Raw genomic sequence first — 23,203 nt, forward strand, 5'->3', positions numbered from 1 at the left:
GGGCATTCGCAGGGCCCACGTGCCCCCGTAGCGTCCCCGCGTGGATTCTCCGGTACCCGAGGCGACGCGTCACAACAAACAGCGGCTGGGCGCCGCACGCGCTGGCTCTTCGCCGTGAGGCGCCGGGAAGGAGCGCTCCCGCGAGGCGTGCGCTCAGCCTAGGTCGCTTCTGCAGCCGCGGAGGTTACCCGGACTGGAGCTGAGAGGACCTCGTCTCGGTTGTCGGACTGAGTGCCCTTCTGAGAGGTGACGTGGTCCGCGCGGCCGCCACGTGCTGCCATTCGGACACCTCCCTGCTCCGAGCCTCCGTTTCCCTGATGGGAAATCTTTTCCTCATCACGTTAGCCAGAAGTTTTCTGCCCCTTCTGCACCCCACCCCCACCAACCATCACTTTATCCATGCCTTTCGAGGGGAACTTGCCACATTCCACGTGTGCTATACTTAGGTCCTTGTGTACATAATAAGTATATGTATTTCACTAGAGTGTAAGCTGTCTGGGGGCAGCATCCATGCCTTTTAAAATCTCAATTTTCTTATCTTCTACCAGCGAGCCTTACCCAGAGGAGAGGTTTGCAAAGCATCTGCGAAATAATAAATGAGTGGGTGATATTGCAAATGTTGCTGACGAAGAGTTAAGTAGTGGAAAACCCAAGGCAAGAACTTCTTGCCTTCCCTTGCCCTGTAGCGCAGATACTGGGGATATTGTGCTAAGAACCAAACTGAACCACAGTTCCTGCCTTTGTGGAGTCAACAGTTTAGTGTATGTGTGTGTGGAGGGGAGGGACAACTGTTAACGAAGGGATTCCTACACGCTGGATGTAAAATGAGAACCCGTTGTGTAACTAGGATGGGGACATGGGAAGAGTACATGCAGCAATGACAGGGGATTAAAGAAGTGATTCATGAATTAAATAATGCGAAGGCTCAGTGTTAATTGGGGAACAGTAGGGTATGGCACAGTCAAGTACCTGCCTAAAGTGAAACAGCATGTGCCATGGTCCTGCGGCTGGGGAGAGCAGGACTTGAGAGCTTAAGGAAGAGAAATGGAGCCCAGGTGCCAGGGAGCAGAGTCCCCAGGGTGACAGATGAGGGAATAGCGGCTTTGTGAGCCCCTGTAAAAGTACAGGAAGCTTTTGTGGTTGGGCAGTGGGGATGGTGCTTTGAAATACCATGCAAACCAACATAGTAAACCCCACTGACCTACATCTAGTTTTAAAGCCTACCAGATCAGAGGAAGAGGTTGGATGGGGGAAGTGGTTGTATTTTCTTAAGCTTTATTTTATTCCCTTGCCCCTTTGATATTACACGTTAGCACTGATTCATGCTCAGGTGAGTCTCAGTTCCAAATATTCAAGTTCAGTGTCATTGAAACAGTTTGCTCCAATTTCAAGGCATAAGCCAAGGTTTGATTTATTCACTAATATATGCCCAGTGCCTAAATCAAGTTAGTGCTTTAAAAATATGAGAAAATGGAGGCAAATATTCTTAGCTCTTTGATTCTCCTTTTTAGAATATATCTAATTAAAAATTAATATCTAAGTAAATAGTTGCACGTTTAATGTGAGATTTCGAAAGAAAATCACAGTTGCAGTCTACCCTTTAACAAATACATTGAATTCATTGTGGATTTCCCTTTGTTTTGTTGTTTTTATCTTGTCTAGACAATTGTCCTCTCTCACTCCTACTGAACTTGAGAAAACTCAAGAACTACAGGGTAATGCGTGTATGTGTTATGTATTCTAGAAAGTTCCGTTCTAATTTTCAACATGAGGGACTGCAGTATGTTTAAATCATTTGATCTAAACTGAAAACACCTGCCTTTGTTAATTATGACTTTTATATCTAACTGGAAATCAAAGGGAGGATGTTGTTTGCACAACATGTATACCTCACTATAAAGTAATAATTTTATCATTTACAACAGACAGATGGCAAGGCAACACCGCTGTCATACACACCTTGTCGCCTGTGGGTAGTTCGCCTGCAGCGTCAAAGGGAGGGTTCCTGGTGATAACTTGGAATCCCATCATTCCCCCTCAGCCCCACACGGTGGCTTCTTTCCATCCCATCATTCCCCCCTCAGCCCCACACGGTGGATTCTTTCCCCACAGAGTTTGGGACTATTGTTGTATAGAGAACGTTCATTTTCAGACTCAGAGTGATTTAGAGTCATCGTAGAACTGAAGTTTAGTAATCACCATTTTTTTCTAAACGTCCCCTCCTGTAATTTTCATCGCAAGGTAGGACTGAGCTATCATAGAAGCGGCCTTAAGGAAGCTTTCGAAGTCACCAGTGTGGAGAACAGCACCACAGGAAGCAGCCATGCCCGCCGAGGGAGGGAAGACGGACATGGAGAGGGTTGGCCTCTTCAGCGAGATGACGTATATTACTGTGGGTGATAAATATGTGTCACAATTCGACCGTAAGTACAGCTGGCTTTCTTTATAGCCTAAGAGTGGACATCTTCTCTATGAAAATTTGGACTTAATATCTAAGTCAAATACTATTTTTTAATGCTCCATATTTTAAAATATTAGTGCTAAAGTTGAATAGACTTGTAAAATTTCAATAGAGTTAAGAGAATTTAATTTCATAAGCACAGGAAGCTCATTTTATTGTGCTGCTCTACCTTTACATGTTCTCCTCATAAGTCATTTTACTTCTTCCCAAGGGTTAATGGCAAATTTCTCCAAGAATATTGTCTTTTTAGCTTTTCATTTTCTTAAATGGGACACTCTCCTATGGGAAGAGTATTTACATCTGTACCCACCATTCCTTCTTGAAAAATGAAATGCTAAGTGAATAGCTCCAGGATATAGGACAGTCATAAATAGTAAGGACGAAAGTAAATAAACTTTTTAACTGTCTCAGATTTTTGGCTATTCAATGTCTTCTGCATAGCAATAAGAAAGACTACGCTGATATTAAACACCTCCAAGATATGTCATTAAGTTAAAAATTGAGGTACAAATCGTATATATAGTATGCTGAGCATTACAAGGGCAGAATATATATGAAAATATTTATTGGAACATACCTAAAGTTTCTTTGGGAAGCATTTAATTTTATGATTGCTTGTGGGAGAGGAACTGAGTGCCCAAGTGTGAGAGGAAGGTTTATTGTAAAATAATAATACTGTTGCATTTGTAACCATGTGAATATATTACATTTTGAAAATTTAAATTAAAAAAATCAATGATATAAATTCACATTTAAATAACCTGTTGATTTAAGGATTGTTTGCATGTCAAACAATTCTTTACATTACCAAAGTACTTCCCAAACTGATCCAAATTATGAAAAAAGTTCTAAGAAGTATTCATAAGAATAGCCTTTAAAAAAAATTACAGGGCTCCTAATATTTCATTGTATGAATATATCACAATTTATCTGCTCTCCTGCTGATTGCATGTTTCTTGTTTTTTATTATAACAATTGAAGTTGCTGTGAACATTCCTGTTCATGTCATTTACTCAGTGGATAAAGGCACTCACGTGTCTTGAGTATACACCCAGCAGGTAACTTGCTTCAGTCTGAGTGTGGAGCACCCTTTTCTTCAACCTACACATGCACACAACACGACTGCTGTCTCACACAAATAGTGTTTCCCAGTATGTAGATGGGGAAGCATTGGATTAGACAACTTCTGAAGTCTCTTCCGGCTCTGAAATTCACAGTCTATAACCAGTACCTTAATGTAATGATTAAAATATTTTAATGCATCCCTCTTAGATCCTATTGTCAACATAGACTTTCGCACAGAGCTTTCGGTCAACATTTTGAAACAGGTTTGAGGTCTCAAAACTTACTGGTCTATCTTGCCTTTTGAAACTTCTCTAAGTCATTTTGCATGTTCTTTAATTACTAGTGAGCTCAAAGACTTATGTTCCTAATTTATTTTTAAAGGACCCTTTAATGAAGCTGCAAGCAAAAATAAACAGATGCTACCTGGGGGGTCCAAAGAGATGTCCAATCTCCAGGCGGGTTACTTTGATCCCCATTTTGTAAGGATTTTTGAGGGCGAAGGCTATGTCAGTATGAACCAAGTGAGGAGACGGCGTATGATGGAAGAAGCCAAAAAGAATCTGGGCAAAGCCTTCCTCCCTAGTAGTGGAGAGAAGAAAACGTAAGTGCTTGGGGAAGAGCCTTATAAACATCTGCACCTTCCTCTCCTCTAGCCTAAATTAAGTGTTTGTTTTGCCACAGGACTTCCTCATATAGGATTTATTTTTAAAAATATGACCATTTGGTCATTTGGTTTTAGGTGGAGACAGTGATATTGGAAGATTTAGGTTGATAGGTAATTGATTAAATTGATTCTCTATCACATTACATTTTGGATTATATTACACTTCTCTGTTAGTTTATATAATAAAAGCCAACTCAATAATAAAAATAAATTTGATCAAAAACCTGGGGGTAGTCAGGATAGGGAAAAAATTGTCTTGGGTCATCATATCTGTGCCCTGGACTATTTTTTCTGCTTTAAAAGAACCTTTGTAGGCCCTGGTTGGTTGGCTCAGTGATAGAGTGTTGGCCTGGCATGTGGAAGTCTGGCGTTCAATTCCCAGTCAGGGCACACAGGAGAAGTGACTTATCTGCTTCTCTATCCCTCCCCTTTCTCATCTTTCTCTCTCTCCCTCTTTCTCTCTCTTCTCCAAAAGCCATGGCTTGAATGGTTTGAGCAAGTTGGCCCCAGGTGCTGAGGATGGCTCCATAGTCTCACCTCAGGTGCTAAAATAGCTTGTTTGCCTGAGCAATGGAGCAGTGGCCCCAGATGGGTAGAGCATCACCCAATAGGGGGTTTGCCGGGTGGATTCCTGTTGGGGCACATGGGGGAGTCTGTCTGTCTACCTCCCTGCCTCTCACTTAAAACAAACAAAACCTTTACGAAGTGTTAGTAAAAAAGTGAAATTGGGAGTAACCTTTTTTTTTTTTTTCTTTTGGTATTTCTCTGAAGCTGGAAACGGGGAGAGACAGTCAGACAGACTCCCGCATGCGCCCGACCGGGATCCACCCGGCACGCCCACCAGGGGGCGATGCTCTGCCCCTCCGGGGCGTCACTCTGCCGCGACCAGAGCCACTCTAGCGCCTGGGGCAGAGGCCAAGGAGCCATCCCCAGCGCCCGGGCCATCTTTGCTCAATGGAGTCTCGGCTGCGGGAGGGGAAGAGAGAGACAGAGAGGAAGGAGAGGGGGAGGGGTGGAGAAGCAGATGGGCGCTTTTCCTGTGTGCCCTGGCCGGGAATCGAACCTGGGACTTCCGCACGCCAGGCCGACGCTCTACCACTGAGCCAACCGGCCAGGGCCGGGAGTAACCTTTTTGATAAAGAAGGTAATTTATTGCCCTGGCTAGATAGTTCTGTTAGAGCAATGTCCCAAAGTACAGAGGTTGCTGGTTAGATTTCTGGTCAGTGCACATACAGGAACAGATTGATGTTCTTGTCTCTCTCTCTCTTATTTCCTCTCTCATTAAAATAAATCAATAAATAGATTTTTTAAAAATTATCAAAAATACATTATTTAAAAATCATTGTGAAGATACATTCATGGGGTTTAATATTTTAGTTACAAATGTCAATGTGCGGATTTGTTTTTTTTTTTTCTTTAAATGAGAAGTGAGGAGGCAGAGAGACAATCTCCTGTATGAGTACCAACTGGGATCCACCCCACCAGCCCACTAGAGGGCAATGCTTTGCCCATCTGGGGCCTTTGTTCTGTTGCTCAGCAACCGCCCAGTTCAGCGTCTAAGGCACAGGCCATGGAGCCATCCTCAGTATTTAGGGCCAACTTGCTGCAACTGAGCCATGGCTGTGGGAGGAGAAGAGATATATAGATAGAGAGAAGAGAGAGGAGGAGGGGTGAAGAAGCAGATATTTGCCTCTCCTGTGTGCCCTGACCTGAATCGAATCTGGGACTTCCACATGCTGGGTGACACTCTACCACTGAGCCAATGGGCCAGGGCTGAGGATTCATTTTTTAAAACAGAAATCATCCTTCATCCTTCATTGCAATGTTAGTGTTTATGGCGCATCACCTCACTCACCCCCACTCCCCTAAGATTCATTTTATTCTCTTAACTTAAAATCATTAAATAAATAAAATCAGCCTGACCAAGTGGTGTCACAGTGGATGGAACATCACCCTGGAATGCTGAGGATCCAGGTTTGAAACCCGGAGGTTACTGGCTTGAGAGTGGGCTCACCAATTTGAGCACAGGCTCACCAGATTGAGTGCGGTGTTGCCAGCTTGAGCGTGGGATCATAGATATGTCCCCATGGTCGCTGGCTTGAGCCCAAAGGTTGCTGGCTTGAGCAAGGGGAAATTGGTTACCTGGAGCCTTGCCCCCAATCAAGTATGAGAAACAATCAATTAACAACTAAAGTGCCGCAACTATGAGTTGATGATTCTCTTTCTCTGCCTTCCTGTCTCTCTGTCTCTCTCTTGCTAGAAAAAAATAAAATCATATAGGTAATATTATATCATATATTTTATAGCTGAGTTTTATTATCTAATATGTTCATTTATACTCATTAATGTTATTTTCAATTTAAAATTTATGGTAGGTGGGAATTGGTTGAAGGCTAACTTTGTGCTTATTTACAGTATTTTCTTAAGATTACTGAAGCTTCAATCTTCTAAGTCAAAGTTACCAAGTATTTTTGTTTGTTTTTGAGGGAGTGAGAGACAGGCAGGGAGAGAGAGGGTGAGAAGCATCAGCTCGCAGTCGCTTTCACTTTAGTTGTGCATCGATTGCTTTTCATTCGCTCCTTGGCTGGGGCCAAACCAATGTCTTCTTGCTCAAGCCAGTGACTTTGGGCTTTTCATGCTAGTGACCTTTGGGCTCAAGCTATCAAGATTTGGGATGGTGTAGATAATCCCCCTGCTCAAGCCAGTGACCCCATGCTGACCAGCCCATGCTCAGAGCTGGTGACCTCACGGCTTAAAACCTACGACCTCAGCATTCCAGGTTGACGCTTTATCCACTGTGCCACCACCAGCCAGGCAAAAACTGCTAAGTTTTTATTAAAAGTGGGGAATTTTCTCTTTTCTGTTATTATAGTTTAATCTTTTTCCACCTTTTCACACTTTGGATAGGTTTGAATTATTTATTTGTATTATTATTTCTTTTTCTTTGGCTTCTTTATTTTCTCCTTAGAGACTGGAGGAGTCACTATTTCATTTATTTGTTTATTTATTTATTTATTTGTTTATTTATTTATTTTTGTGAAAGAGGGGCAGATAGGGACAGACAGACAGGAAGGGAGAGAGATGAAAAGCATCAATTTTTTGTTGCAGCTTCTTAGTTGTTCATTGATGGCTTTCTCATATGTGCCTTGACCTGGAGGGCTACAGAGGAGCAAGTGACCCCTTGTTCAAGCCAGCAACCTTGGGCTTCAAGCCAGTGACCTTTGAGCTCAAGCCAGTGACCCCGTGCTCAAGCTGGTGAGCCCGTACTCAAGCCAGCAAACTCGGGGTTTCGAATCAATGTCCTCCGCATCCCAGTCTGAGGCTCCATCCACTGCACTATTTCATTTCTTTTACATGTTTTTTTACCCTTTCCTATAATAGGTATAACTTATTCCTATTTTTCAGTGCCCCCCATAATTCAGTGGGAATTACTGCCTTGATACATTATAGTATGCTTAGATTCATTTGTGAGCCAAGAAATAGTAACAGTTCTATAGTTAGATGAACTTTTCTTTCTTTTTATCTTTTTATTTTTTTATTTTTTTATTTTTTTTATTTACTTATTCATTTTAGAGAGGAGAGGGAGAGACAGAGAGAGAGAGGATAGACAGAGAGAAGGGGGGAGGAGCTGGAAGCATCAACTCCCATATGTGCCTTGACCAGGCAAGCCCAGGGTTTCGAACCGGCAACCTCAGCATTTCTAGGTCGACGCTTTATCCACTGTGCCACCACAGGTCAGGCCTCTTTCTTTTTAAATCTCACAGATATGTGGGAAATAACCTGTAATTTAGTGGGATACAGAAAGAGTTCCCAAAAAGAGAACTTGGCAGTAGAAATAAGCCTCATTCTAGTACTCATTCACCACCACGTTATGGGACGATAGGCATTTTAAATGAACAGTGGTAACTTGACACACGAGCACTTTCAATCATGAGCAATTTGAGAGGCGGGCAGTCGCTCATTGAATTTTTTGCTTTAAGTCATGAGTGGATATTTGATTCATGAGCTTCCACCATCCTCCACTAGATGGCCTGCCAAACGTTCTGAAAGGGAGGAAGAAATAAACTTCCATACAAAGGTTTTTGTTGAAACGGCTTCTAAGTGAAAGCGAGGAAAGTATGGAGAAAAAGCCAAAAGTCGGTGAAGAAAATGATGATTAAGCAAAGTAAAAAAATAGCAATTAAGTTTAGTGATAAAATTACATATCATACATAGTGTGCAAGTTAAATTTTGGAATTAAATGTAGTGTTAAATGTGTAGAGAGTAAGTTATGTTAAGCGATAATGCACGAAATGGAAACCTCCTCCTCCAGTCTCCTCCCCTTCCGCCAGCATCTTCGCCTGACCTTGAAGGTAAATACACCTCATAAACCAGTTTATTTCTTTACATTCTCTCTTATTATGTGTATATATATATACACACACACATATATATGTATTTGTTATTTATAAAGTACATTTTCTTATTTAAAAGCATATAAAACAAAAAATTTGTGTGGTTTTGGGGGGCTGGAATGGATTAATTGCATTCCATTCATTTAAATGGGGCAATTTGATTTGAGATACGAACAAGTTGAGTCATGAGCTCAGCCATAAAACGAATTAAAGTCATGTGTCTAGGTACCACTGTATTGATATTTATTGCTTGCATTATTAAATCACATGCTCTTAGATTAGGCCTGTTCATAACTGACCTCTCGTCTGTGGTGTCATTGCTTTTAATATCATGTTTTATGACATATATTCATAGATGGCAATTCATGAAAATTAGTATCTTCTCCTGATGGAACCTTTATTTGTAGACCAGAGATAAGTAACCACGCCCTGGCCAGATGGCTCAGCTGGGTGGAGCATCATCCCAATACACAAAGGTTATGGTTTTAGTCCCGCACATACAGGAACAAATCGATGTTTTTGTCTCTCTCTCTTCTCCTCTCTCTCCAAAATAAATAAATAAATTTTAAAAAATTAAAAAAAGTAATTAAACATTGATATTTTTCTAGTTTTTAAAATTTTAAGTTCAAATGTATAAATAGTCAAGTTTTGATGATAAGGTTTCATTTGTCTTGGAGACCATTTTCTGATTATTAAATTTGTTGGCTCTGTCCAGTTGGCTTAGTGGTAGAGCATCGGCCTTGTGTGTGGATGTCCTGGGTTTGATTCCCTGTCAGGGCACACAGGAGTAGCAACCATCTGCTTCTCCACCCCCCTCCACCCCTGCAGTCATGCATCAATTGGCCCTAGAGAGTTGGCCTGGGGCACTGAGGATAGCACCATGGCCTCCATCCCAGATGCTAAAAAAAAAAAAAAAAATAGCTCCATTGCTCAGCTACCAAGCCAGGGCCCCAGATGGGCAGAGCATCGCCCCCTAGTGGACTTGACCGGTGGATCCTGGTTGGGGAACATGGGCGAGTCCGTCTCTCTGTCTCCCCTCCTCTCACTAAAAAAAAAAAAAGGTATTTAATTCATTGATAACTTGCAAATTAGAGACTATGACTGTTACATTAGTTGTCCTTTTTATTGCAAAAATTTTATGGATAATATTTGTTAAAATAAAGCACTGGGTAGTAAATGACTTAATGATTAAATATGTACTGTGGGCCCAGAAAAGTTAAGATTAAAATTTAAAAATATTTGCTGAATTTTTTTTATAGTGAAGTAGTAAGTATGAACCAAAAAGAAGCAATTCCTTGGAATTTATTTTGCCATCAACAGTTGAAGCGATACGTATATATTTTAAAAGTGTAGTTTCTAGTTGAATGGGTGATCAGGAATAATTAGCCATTTATTTGCTAATTTGCCATAAAGTACCTAGAAATTCATCCAAAAAACACAAAATGGTCTATTCATTGTTCTAGTTAACAGAATTAATAGAAACTATTTTAACTTCCTAGAGATTATAAAGTTTTGTTTATGTGAACCTTTAAAAGAAGCATAAAAATTAAAAACTCATCTTAAAATTTGTCTTTGAAAAATGGGGCAAATTGGATTAAAAACTAACAAAATAGTTTTTTCTTACCAAAGGTAAGCAAGTCAGTTCCAACGCATAAATTTTGCTCCTTTTCCAATCACTTTTTATAAATTGGGATAAAATATATATCACACAAAATTGGCCAGTTTAACCTGCTCTGTTTTTTGTTGTTGTTTTTAACTAAGATGTGGAGTAGGAAGCTACTATGGAACCATAGGCGGTCCCGTCCCCTTCTTCAGTGCACAGTTAAAACCCAGGGTAAAGTACGTGGCGCCTGGGAAGAATTTATACACAAACCCCGGAAAGAAAGGAACTGGATATGGGTGAGATAGCTTTAATACTTTTATATCATGGGTTTTGAACTTAAAAAAATACAATTTAAAATTTCTGGACCCTGAAGTCACCATTACTTATTTTCTTTCCTTAGCTATGCAAACGTTACAATCGCTAAACAGCCTTCGCACTCTGATGATTTCTATGATGCACCAAAAGTGAATTATAAGGTGAAATCATGTATATATTTTAACTTTTTTCAACCTTTTTCATTTCGTTAAAGAAGTCAATTGCGATCTAATGTTGGTCTGTTCTGTTTTACATATTTGTATTGCCAGGGCAGTGGCAGACTGATGTTTATGAACCATGATAATTTTATATTTTTTGTATTAGATTTCCACATCTTGCTCTAGATCTTCTCAGCTCCTCCCAGAGGATGGAGGGAGACTTGACTTGGGGTGATGAACACACAGTGCAGTACACAGATGAGGTCACTGTGGAACTGGGCACCTGAAACCTGTGTAATTTTATTAACCAAAGTCACCCCAATAAACTCAATAAAAATTTTAAAAATACCACATCTGTCTTCCATTTCTTCCATTTCTTCTCAACTAGCTGTGAGACTTCTGTTAACTTGGCCTGATCAACTGCGTTCTATTTTGAGTGGAAGAATCATATCCTAACCCTTAGCCATTTTCCCAGCACGCTCTAATATCTCGTACCTAACAGAGTGGTGGGAGGTACTTTGGGGCTGATCAAGCCATTATGGTGACTGAATGGAATGGAGGAGTGAGGGGGAAAAGTGAGAAAGGAGGAGTAGAGAATGGATGAAGACCTATGGAGGAGAGAGTGACAGGGTGGAGAAAACCACTCACTTCATGAACTGGCAGAAAGGAAAACTGAAATGTACCAGCATTTGCCTTTTACACTCATCTGTACAATATTTGACTTACAATGTGGCGTATTCACTTATGTAGAGAATGTCTACATGTGAATGAATAGAGGAACCCTAATACATTCGGAACAATATCAACATCATTTAACCACATCAACATAGAGAGCTGGTAGTAACAAAATGTTAAGTTTGTTTGGACATTAAGCAACAGAAATTAAATGGCAAACATTTAATTAGTGGTATTTTGTGTTTTTGTTTTGTTTTTTTAGTGTTTAGGCACACAGTTGTCAGTAATTTTGCTGTGGCAACTTTAAGTGGCATTGGGTCTGTGAGATAGAAAGATATAATGGTCACTGTGGCCAATGGGCATGTCCAAACCCAGGAAAAATTTTCTATTAAATTGGGCAGAAACCTTGGCAGTTTGAAAGTAAGCATCTCTGTTTCTATGTATGGATAATTCAATTTACATAAAATTACATATAAACTACTTCTCATATATAGGAACAATAATAATACATATATACAAGGCAGTTTTATCAAAGGTTCAGTAAGTAGTCTTCCATCCCAAATTTTATGGATAGAAAATACTTTACTCACAGTAGAGTTCTTTTATTCTTACTTTCAGAACTTACTCTAAGTAAGAAATCCTCCTTGGATTTCCTAAAATTAATTCTGAAAATAATTGTAAAATGTACCCTTGCTTTTTTCCTAGAGTTTTAGACATCATGCCACTCTATTCTTGCCTGAATTGTTTCTGATAGGGTAGTAGCTATCATGATTATGTTTGTCATTCTGTATAAACCGTCTTTTTTTTCCTGACTTTATTACTCATCTGAACAATTTGATTATGATGAGCCATGGTGTAGTTTTCCTCATGTTTTTTGTGTTTGGGGTTTATGGAGCTTGGATCTGAGAGTTTATAGTTTTCATTAAATTGGGATTGTTTTCAGCTATTACTTATGCATATCTTTTTTCTGTCCCTCCTTCTGTCTCCTCTTCTCAGGGATTCTATTTACCTGTGCATTAAGTCTCTTGAAATTTTTCTACAATTTACCAATGCTCTGTTTACTTCTCTTTTTTTAACTCTTATTTTCTTCTCTCTCATTTTCAATAGTTTCTATTGCTGTGTCTTCAAGATCACTAATCTATTCTGCAATGTCTAATATGCTATTCATGCCATCTGGTATATTTTAAACCTCACACATAGTGGTTTTGTTCTCTAGAAGTTCAATTTGAGCATTTTTTCCCCATATCTTACATGTCTCAACTTTCTGAGTATGTGGAATACATTTATAATTATATTTTAATGGCCTCTGCTAATTCTAATATCTATGGCAGTTCTTGATTGTTTTTGAATGATTTTTTTTTCTTACTATGGGTCATATTTTCTTGCTACTTTCCAATTATTTCTGAGAGAAAGAGAAACATCAACTTATCGTTCCATTTAGTTGTGCATCCATTGATTGCTTCTCATATGTGCCCTGACTGGGGCTTGAACCAGTGACCTCGAGGTCCAGCTGGGGCCCTGAGGATCAAGCCGGGGACACCCAGGATCGAACCAGTGACCTCGGCTCCCTGGGACTTCACTCTGTCCACTGTGCCACCAGCCAGGACACTGGTAATTTTTAAGTGGATATCAGGCATTGTCAGTGCTATGTATTTTTGTATTCTTACAGATAGATATTCTTGGGCTTTGTTCTGGAATGCAGTTAAATAACTTGTAACCAAGTTCGATGGATGAAGCAGTGCTCAATCTAGGGCTAATTCTTCCCCACTACTGAGGCAAGACCTTTCTGTGTACTATACCACGTGCCCTGGGTATCCCGGTTTCTAGCACAGCTGACGGGCCTGTGCCCTTCCCAGCTCTGTGTGAGAACTGGACACTGTGACCACTGATCTTTTTAGCTGGCACTTCTCTTAGCTTTGGGCTGTTTCCTCACAAATATGTACTGATCAGTACTTAGTTGAATACTCTCTAGGGCAGGGGTTGGTAGAACAAATACAATATTCAGATTCTTTTTTTTTATTTGACAGAGGGATAGATAGGGACAGACAGGAACGGAGAGAGATGAGAAGCATCATTTTTCATTTTGGCACTTTTAGTTGTTCATTGATTTCTTTCTAATATGTGCCTTGACTGTGGGGCTACAGCAGACCAAGTAACCCCTTACTCAAGCCAGCGACCTTGGGACCAACCTGGTGAGCTTTGCTCAAATCAGATGAACCCATGCTCAAGCTGGCAACCTCAGGGTCTCAAACCTGGGTCTTCTGCATCCCAGTCTGATGCTCTATCCACTGCGCCACTACCTGGTCAGGCCAATATTCAGATTCTAAAGCATTGCCTATGATACCGTGCTTCAGAATCACCTGGAGTGACTGTTAAAACCGCTGATTAATGGGCCACACCGGGGATCCATAGGACCAGAAATCTCTGAAGAAAGAGCTTGGTGATTTCTAATTAAAAAAAAACCTATAAAGTGATTCATTAAAATGAAAATTTGATGAACACTGCTCAAAAGACTTATCAGAATGGTTAAACAATCAGTGCCATTGTGGTGTGGGGGCAGGGGAAAGGTGACCAGAAGGGGCGGAGCTCCTACAGGCTGGAAAAGGCAGAGGGGACACTAGAGCAAGAGGAGAACCCCAAAAGAAGGAAAAAGTCTGAGTGTCCCAGGAGGCTTCTCAGAAATGAAAGTTCGTCTTTCCTTGATTAGCTGTCTATTTTAGATTTCATTTATCAAACGTTTTCTGTTGAATGATGAAATATTAGATTTTATGTTTGAAAAAAGTAAAATGAATCTATCAATATTTACTTTACAGTTGTCTTTTTGAATCTATATTTTATAACATGAAACTTTTTCTACTTTATTGACAGTAATTTTTATGCTTGTTGCCCCGTAGGGAAGATTGCAGTGTAGGGGGGAAAGAAATGACCTCTGCTTTGCTGAGTACTAGGTCGCTAAAAGTATTGTCATATAAAGATGTCTCATGTAAAGAGGAAGTTTTCCTCCCTCTTAGCAGTAAAAACCGACAGATTCTTTATGTATAGAATCTCATTTAATTGCCACGACAGCTTGTGGGGGGGTGGATATTACCTTCACTGACAGTTGAAAGAAATGTGACAGTGAGAGCACCCCAGAGTCCCTGAGAAACACGAAAAAGCAGGAAGGAGTCAGGGTTTGAACTAAAGACCAGCCTTTTATTGTGTGTGTGTGTGGGACAGAGAGAGAGAGAGAGAGACAGAGAGAGGGATAGGTAGGGACAGACAGACAGGAAGGGAGAGAGATGAGAAGCATCAATTCTTCGTTGCTGCACCTTAGTTGTTCATTGATTGCTTTTTCATGTGTGCCTTGACTGGAGTGCTCCAGCCAAGCCAGTGAGTGACCCTTTGCTCAAGCCAGCAACTTTGGGCTCAAGCCAGCAGCCTTGGGCTCAAGCCAGCGACCTTTGGGCTCAAGCCAGTGACAATGGGGTCATGTCTATGATCCCACGCTCAAGCCAGATGAGCGCATACTAAAGCAGGATGAGCCCGTGCTCAAGCCAGCGACCTCGGGGTTTTGAACCTGGATCCTCTGTGTCCCAGTCCAATGCTCTATCCATTATGCCACCTCCTGGTCATGCTGCTGCTGCTGCTTCTTCTTCTTCTTCTTCTTCTTCTTCTTCTTCTTCTTCTTCTTCTTCTTCCTTCTCCTCCTCCTCCTCCTCCTCTTCCTCCTCCTCCTCCTCCTCCTCCTCCTCCTCCTCCTCCTCCTCCTTCTTCTTCTTCTTCTTCTTCTTCTTCTTCTTCTTCTTCCTTCTTCCTTCTTCCTTCTTCTTCTTCCTCCTCCTCCTCCTCCTCCTCCTCCTTCTTCTTCTTCTTCTTCTTCTTCTTCTTCTTCTCCTTCTTCTTCTTCCTTCTTCTTCTTCTTCTCTATTTTGTTTTACTATCAATATGTTATATCACCCAGATAGTGAATATAGATTTGTTCAGGTGATAAACAGATCTCTATACTTCCAATACATTTATATTGATAATGAACAACCCTAGTTGTGTTTGTTCTTAAGTAAGCATATCTTTTGTATCATAAAAACAGAACATATCAAAGGAATGTTTCAAAAAATATGAACCTAGCAATATCTATTAGAAAATGTAGGTACTTGTATTAAAAATTTTAAAGTTTGACTATATTATTATCAATTTGAGTAATTTATGCTATATAACTTCAAACTCTTTAATTTACAGAAAGAGAATGAAGAACACCAAAGTTTACTTAAAGGAACACCTTTCAAGTTAAATCTTTACCCAAGAGAATATTTTGATACCAATCCTTATTTTTCGGAGAAACCTCTACCGCCGATTAAAAGAGCAGACACAAAACAACCATTTCCAAGCCCCTTTAAACCTTCTTCTCCTGGTAAAAAGGTAAGTTAAAAGTTTTATTTATTTATTTATTTATTTATTATTTTAAAAAAATTTTATTTAGACAGTTAATTTTAACGGGGTGACATTGATCCATTATAGTACATAGATTTAAAAAAAAAAATCTCCAGGCCCTGGCTGGTTGGCTCAGCGGTAGAGCATCGGCCTGGCATGTGGGGGACCCGGGTTCGATTCCTGGCCAGGGCACACAGGAGAAGTGCCCATTTGCTTCTCCACCCCACTCCCTCCTTCCTCTCTGTCTTTCTCTTCCCCTCCTGCAGCCAAGGCTCCATTGGAGCAAAGATGGCCCGGGCGCTGGGGATGGCTCCTTGGCCTCTGTCCCAGGCGCCAGAGTGGCTCTGGTCGCGGCAGAGCGACCCCCCGGAGGTGCAGAGCATCGCCCCCTGGTGGGCAGAGTGTTGCCCCTGCTGGGCGTGCTGGGTGGATCCCGGTCGGCGCATGCGGGAGTCTGTCTGACTGTCTCTCCCCGTTTCCAGCTTCAGAAAAATACAAAAAAAAAAATAAAAAATCTCCAGATCATTTTGACATTTGATTATGTTGTGTACCCATCACCCAAAGTCAAAGTGTCCTCTGTCACCTTTTATTTGGTTTTCTTTATGCCCCTCCTTTCCCTTCCCCTCCCCCTGGTAACCACCACAGTCTTGTCCATGTTCATGAGTCTCAATTTTGTGTTCCACCTATGTATGGAATCATACAGTTCTTAGTTTTTTCTGATTTACTTATTTCACTGAGTATAATGTTATTAAGGTCCATTCATGTTGTCATAAATAATCCTATGTCATCATTTCTCATGGCTGAGTAGTATTCCATAGTGCAGTATATGTGTACCACATTTTCTTTATCTAATCTTCTATTGAAGGGCTTTTTGGTTGTTTCCATGTCTTGGCCACTGTGAACAATGCTGTGATGAACATGGGGCTGCATGTGTCTTTAGTTAAAAGTTTTAGAATGAAAAAATATTAAGCATTTTAAAGACAAGATGCCTCTTGCTGTCAAATTATTTCATTACCCATGTAAATAATAAACTTTTGTTTATTCATACCAAGAATTATGAAACTAGTTTTTCTAAAATTATGAAAAGTCACAAAGTATGGCTAGCGAGTGGGGAATAAAGAAGTTCTTATAATGAAATAATTATTAATCATTCAGACATATTTGAATTTACAATTGATTTTTCTAAGTGCCTCTCTAAATCTTAGGTATAGTTTTTCTCAAAACCATAAAAAACCAGCTTGACCAGGTGGTGGCGCAGTGGATAGAGCATCGGACTGGGATGCGGAGGACCCAGGTTTGAGACCCCGAGGTCGCCAGCTTGAGTGTGGGCTCATCTGGTTTGAGCAAAGCTCACCAGCTTGGACCCAAGGTCGCTGGCTCAAGCAAGGGTCTGCTGAAGGCCCATGGTTAAGGCACATATGAGAAAGCAATCAATGAACAACTAAGGTGTTGCAATGAAAAACTGATAGTGGATGCTTCTCATCTCTCTCTGTTCCTGTCTGTCCCTGTCTATCCCTCTCTCTGTCTCTGTAAAAAACCCAAACAAACAAAAAAACCAAAACCATAAAAAACCAGACCATCTTGGCCCTAGTGGGTTGGCTCAGCGGTAGAGCGTCGGCCTGGCGTGCGGGGGACCCGGGTTCGATTCCCGGCCAGGGCACATAGGAGAAGCGCCCATTTGCTTCTACACACCCCCCCTTCTTCCCCTCCCGCAGCCAAGGCTCCATTGGAGCAAAGATGGCCCGGGCGCTGGGGATGGCTCCTTGGCCTCTGCCCCAGGCGCTAGAGTGGCTCTGGCCGCGGCAGAGCGACCCCCCAGAGGGGCAGAGCATCACCCCCTGGTGGGCAGAGCGTCGCCCCTGGTGGGCGTGCCGGGTGGATCCCGGTCGGCACATGCGGGAGTCTGTCTGACTGTCTCTCCCCGTTTCCAGCTTCAGAAAAATACAAAAAGGAAAAAAAAAACCAACAAAAAAACCCCCAGACCATCTTTTAGTTTTTGAAATGATTAAAATGATCTATCTCACTTTGCAGAAGTTTACAACAATTTTTAATGAAAATGCTTCTTATAGATTCTAAACTTCTGTTTATACTTTTTTCTTCTGTGAATTGCCCACTAATTTCCCTGCAGATTTTCTATTAGGTTATTTGTATTTTTCATATTGACTTATACAATCTTTTTGTATGTTAAGGATATTATTCTTTATCTGTGTTGAAAATAATTGTTTTAGTCTGTTGAATCTTTAACTTTGATTATAGTATTTTGTGCTATTCAAAAACTTAGTAATTCGATGTAATCAAATTTATCAGTCCTTTGTGCTGAGTTTTATGGTATCATAACTTTACCACCAACATTAGAAAAATATACATTCTTGATTTCTTCTTAGTCTTATAGTTCTGCATTTAAATCTTCATCTGAAATATACAGGGGTGGACAAAAGTAGGTTTACAGTTGTTTGTAAGGAAAGTAATACAATACAGTAAACAAGAATACAAGAATAAACTGTGTTTCACATACAACTGGAAACCTACTTTTGTCCACCCTGGTATTTTGATGTGAAGAGTGCAGTAAGGATCTAGCTTTTATCTTTTTCTAAATCCAGTGTTTAGGGGAGAAGGAAACTTTGGGGGGAGGATACATTCTGTATGATTAGTGTTCTTATGGTTTCAAGGATGTATACATCTGTCAAAATACATAGCATTGTAAGCTTTGGTGCGACTTATTGTATGTGCACCAGCCTATTGTATTGTGTCTAGCATCTTAAAATAACCAGGGAGATGTCCCTTTTTCTCTCTGTTCTATAACAATTCAGGAGATTTCAGTAAAACTGATATCTTTTAAAAAGCTAATTGTTCCCCATTTTACTGATAGAATAATTCTTAACACCACTGCCATGAAATGCCACTCATCACTTCTAAATTCCCAATCTTTGAGGATTGTTTTTGAATTTCCTTTCTATTTGACTGCTGTTAATTTCTGCCAGTCCCAACCTACTTTTAATTATTACTGTTACATTTCAGTATTGGGCTGTCTAGTCTCTTTTTCTTTGAAAAAGTATTATTGGCTGTTCTCGTCTATGTATTCTCTAGAGCTTTGGAATTATTTTATAAAGTTCTAGGGGAGAAAAAGGACCTTTGCTACTTTTCTGTGGAGTTGAATCTTTAGATTTTGGAATGCATTACCTGTAGTGTTTCATTTTTATAGATGCCAAAGACTGGAATAAATCAGGAATGTATGTAAAATTATATAAACTGTCTGGTGTTATGTATTTTGACCACCTTTTTTTAAAATTTTTTTCTCTCTATGGCTTGTTAATGAATAACCATTAATTTCTTGGAGTGAATTCTACTAGACTGTGTTGTGTAATCTTTTTTTTTTTTTTTTACAGAGATAGAGTCAGAGAGAGGGATAGATAGGGACAGACAGACAGGAACGGAGAGAGATGAGAAGCATCAATCATTAGTTTTTTGTATCACATTGCGACACCTTAGTTGTTCATTGATTGCTTTCTCATGTGTGCCTTGACTGTGGGCCTTCAGCAGACTGAATAACCCCTTGCTCGAGCCAGCGACCTTGGGTCCAAGCTGGTGAGCTCTGCTCAAACCAAATGAGCCCGCACTCAAGCTGGCGACCTTGGGGTCTTGAACCTGGGTCCTCCACATCCCAGTTCGACGCTCTATCCACTGCGCCACTGCCTGGTCAGACGTGTTGTGTAATCTTTATGTGTAATACTGTGTTTTATTTATTAATATTTTAGTATTTTTGCATCAATAATTTTATGTGACTGGACTAAACTTTTTTTTTTTGGTATGCTTTGTTTTATTTTAGTATAAGTAGATGTTAGTATCTTAAAATAATCAGGGAGATTTCCTTTTTTCTCTCTATTCTATAACAATTTAAATAGCACCAGAAATATCTGTTTCTTGAAAGCTTGAAAGGATTATCATAGGAAATATTCTGGGCTTAATTTCTTGCATGGCTCCTCCTACCTGTTTTCTATCTTTTTTTTTAAGTCAATTTTGACATTTAGATTTTCTTTGGAAATCATTGATTTCTTTCAGGTTTCAAGGTGATTAACATAGAGGTTCACAAAATAGTATTTTAATATTCCTTGTATGGATGGGTTTGCTCTACTCCTTTCATACTTAATTATAATATAGATATATCTGTATAATTGATTTTAAAATGAATCATCTGGTGGCTTAGTATATTTACCATATATTTTATTATTTTTAACTCATCCATTTGCTTTTACATTTATTAATTCTAATTTACTCTTCTTGAATTTTCTTATTATTTGTTGCTCTTCAAAATAATCTGTTTCCTGGCCCTGGCTGGGCAACTCAGTTGGTTAGAGTGTTGTCCCAACGAGCCAAGGTTGTGGGCTCAATCCTTGGTTGGCGAGCATATAAGAGTCAACCAATGAATGCGTAAATGGGTGGGACAACATCTCCTTCTCCCTATCCCCCTCTTCCCCTTTCTCTTTCTCTCCCTCCCTCTATACCTTCCCCTTTCTCTCAAATTAATAATAATAAAAATTAATGTGTCCTTAATTTAGAAAATTTGAAAAATTACAATTATATCTTTCAAATGAATTACGTTTTCAGGTATATTTGACTTAGCTACTCTAAGAGAAGGGATGCCTAAATAAGTGAGTTATGATTCTATAGTTTTCTTGGCAACTATACATAATATAAAGATTCAAATCATGGTAAATCAGTTTAAAAAGTCAAAACAAATATTCATCTGTTTTGTGTGTAGGTCAAAAATATTTTGATGGACTTAATAGATTATCAATATAAAGTAGATCACATTTTCTACTCACCTTCTTTTTCTATGTGCTATTCCCGTTTTTTGTTTTTTTTACAAAATTATCTTTCTCATCATTGACTGATATTGAACAAACTCATGTTATGCCAGGCTTCCTGTTGGACAGATTTTACCATTGGCCTTTTCTCCCACCCTCTGGTTCTAAGCCCTGCCTAACTCCATTCTGCATCAAAATATATATATGTGACCGAGGTCTCGTTCCCTCAGTGATGGGCTCACTCTGTAACTAGATGGTGGCCTGACCTCATCATCTCTCACTCACTCACATACTACTTGTTGGTAATGATTTAGAATATTATTTTTCTATAAACATTTGCATTTTAATAGAGGACTTTTAGAATTACAGTGTCTTAATTCCATAAAATTGATGGTAAGGAGACTCTGCTGGTATTTGTTTTTTTTTTTTAAATTTATTTATTTATTTTATTTTTTACAGAGACAGAGAGTGAGTCAGAGAGAGGGACAGACAGACAGGAATGGAGAGAGATGAGAAGCATCAATCATTAGTTTTTCATTGCACGTTGCAACACCTTAGTTGTTCATTGATTGCTTTCTCATATGTGCCTTGACCACGGGCCTTCAGCAGACCGAGTAACCCCTTGCTGGAGCCAGCGACCTCGGGTTCAAGCCCGTGGGATTTTGCTCAAACCAGATGAGCCCGCGCTCAAGCAGGCAACCTTGGGGTTTTGAACCTGGGTCCTCTGCATCCCAGTCTGATGCTCCATCCATTGCGCCACCGCCTGGTCAGGCATGGTATTTGAATTAAACAGAATACACAACTTTATTTAAATGTGAAACCAACTCCATAGACAATATACAAATATGTGTGAACCTCTTCAAAATTTATTTTTTTTAGAAGCATTCCACAAAACCATATAAAATTGTCTCGTTTTCACTTGTAGCCTGGTGGGATGAAAGCAGGGACATTTGACCCTTACCCTTCACACTCTGATGACCCTTTTGAGGCTAAATCGGCAAAACAGACTTTCACCAAAGACGCTAAGATTTTCCAACCACCAGGAGGACCAAAGAGCAGACCGATTAAAAGCATAATGTCTTTGAATGTCAGAAGGTACTATACGTTACATTTACTTCATAAACCAAGAGAAATTGTTTTCAACTTTTATATTTCTTCAAAATAATATCTTTTCTTTGTACATACTTTTTTAAATGACAAATTTGGGTGACTTTAGAAATCTCAGCTTCTTCCATATGCCTTCCCTTCCTTGTAGAAGTTCTTTCCCATTTCTGAACTTCACAGTTGGGAAAGCTTAATTCTGCTGTACCAAACTATTCTGTCCATAATTTTTAAAGCACATCCATGCCATCTCTTATTATGAGTCGTTTGAGGCTGTTTAGATATTTATAGTTCAGTTAACCATCTGTGTTAACATTTTCTGTCTCTCCAAGAGAGTTCCTAGGCCTTGTTGAAGGTCTCCAGGCTCTCAGAGCCGGTTTAAGATTTCAGTTCTTAACTTTGAATTAATCTTTTATGAAAACAGGAAATATTCTTGTTAATTAAAAGTGCTATTACCATCACTTTTTTAATACTTTGAAGGAAAGTATATTGTTAAAGAATCTTAAAACTTCAATTTTACTCAGGTTTTTGGCACTTTTGAAACTGAGAAGTTCTTAGAAAATCAGAACATAGATTAGAAAAGGACAATTTATCATTTTGTGCATGTGGATGCAAGATCATAAATAAGTGAAAGAATTAAGTTCTCTCTATTCATTGAAAAAGCTTTAATGCCAATTAAACTAATTTACATACTTCTAACTTTGTTATACATAAGCAGATTAGGTAAAGGACACCAAATTCACCTTTTCTTTTATAAAAACACTAGCACACCCAATTATTTGTAGACAGTGATATAAGCCAACATTATTATTATATCACAAAAAAAGACTGCCCTTCAATATTTATGTAATTTAACTGTTGTCCGTAGGAACGATATTCTGGGGCCAGTGTCCTGTGAGTTCTTTCTCTCCAGAGCACAGAAAATTCTGTGATGCCCAGAATATAGGTGTGGACAGAAAAGAAGAGTGGCTGATTGCTCTTTTGAAAAAATCATAAGTTTAGTAATTCTGAGTTTAATTGAAATCTCTATTTTTTATATTATCACAAATATTATCCTGAATCAAGCTTAAGCTCTTCTAACCTTCATGTTACACCTAGTAAACCTCGAGAGGGTGGTACTTAAAATTGGCCCCCAAAACCAGTATTTCCTTCTTAAATCACATTTTTAAAGTATATCTGACTTATATAAAGTGAAGCTTTTTAGTTTGTTGAGGAGTTTTGGTTTTGGATGTTTTTATTGTAAAATATTTTTACAAGAATCTATAGATCTATTCCCTGCACCTTTAGAATGAAATGGGCATTTATTTTCTAATTTTAGGTCACTAAACGTGAAGAACTACAAGACTGCTCCAGTACAGTCCTATTAGCTTTGGGAGGAGGAACAGCTTTGTGGCTCCTGACCACCCGGCATTCACTAGCATGTGCTCGGTCCTTGGGGAAATATAAGGTGCTGTAGAAGAGAGAGCTTGAGCATTTAAGAGAAATTTAATCCTACCACTCTAATACTCTTGAGTACTATTAATAAATAGATTGCTAATAATAATACCTGATTGAT

At 39.5% G+C, this 23,203-nt stretch overlaps 1 protein-coding gene across 2 annotated transcripts; it reads left to right on the forward strand.

Annotated features, from left to right (window-relative positions):
• Nucleotides 1-114: 114 nt before the first annotated feature.
• On the forward strand, nt 115-23,121 carry CFAP96 (cilia and flagella associated protein 96). 2 transcript variants are annotated; one of them, XM_066235776.1, is made up of 9 exons: nt 115-246; nt 1,663-1,715; nt 2,246-2,423; nt 3,908-4,127; nt 10,346-10,483; nt 10,588-10,663; nt 15,551-15,730; nt 21,473-21,642; nt 22,967-23,121. In XM_066235776.1, exons 3-9 carry the CDS (start codon nt 2,324-2,326, stop codon nt 23,013-23,015), a joined length of 933 nt encoding a protein of 310 aa, XP_066091873.1. In that variant the 5' UTR covers nt 115-246; nt 1,663-1,715; nt 2,246-2,323; the 3' UTR covers nt 23,016-23,121. The 2 variants fall into 2 exon arrangements, with proteins under 2 accessions (XP_066091873.1, XP_066091872.1); XM_066235775.1 differs by lacking the exon at nt 1,663-1,715 and having other exon boundaries at nt 115-251.
• Nucleotides 23,122-23,203: the final 82 nt, after the last annotated feature.

The sequence above is a fragment of the Saccopteryx bilineata genome, chromosome 6, assembly GCF_036850765.1.
Source record: "Saccopteryx bilineata isolate mSacBil1 chromosome 6, mSacBil1_pri_phased_curated, whole genome shotgun sequence".
NCBI classification, from domain to species: domain Eukaryota; kingdom Metazoa; phylum Chordata; class Mammalia; order Chiroptera; family Emballonuridae; genus Saccopteryx; species Saccopteryx bilineata.

What these genes read in the sequence shown, in the direction of transcription:
- CFAP96 (XM_066235775.1), top strand. Translation starts at nt 2,324, where the DNA reads ATGCCCGCCGAGGGAGGGAAGACGGACATGGAGAGGGTTGGCCTCTTC. An exon ending in CTTCTTCTCCTGGTAAAAAG is followed by an intron (nt 15,731 to 21,472) that starts GTAAGTTAAAAG and finishes TTTCACTTGTAG; the next exon opens with CCTGGTGGGATGAAAGCAGG. An exon ending in ATGTCTTTGAATGTCAGAAG is followed by an intron (nt 21,643 to 22,966) that starts GTACTATACGTT and finishes TTCTAATTTTAG; the next exon opens with GTCACTAAACGTGAAGAACT.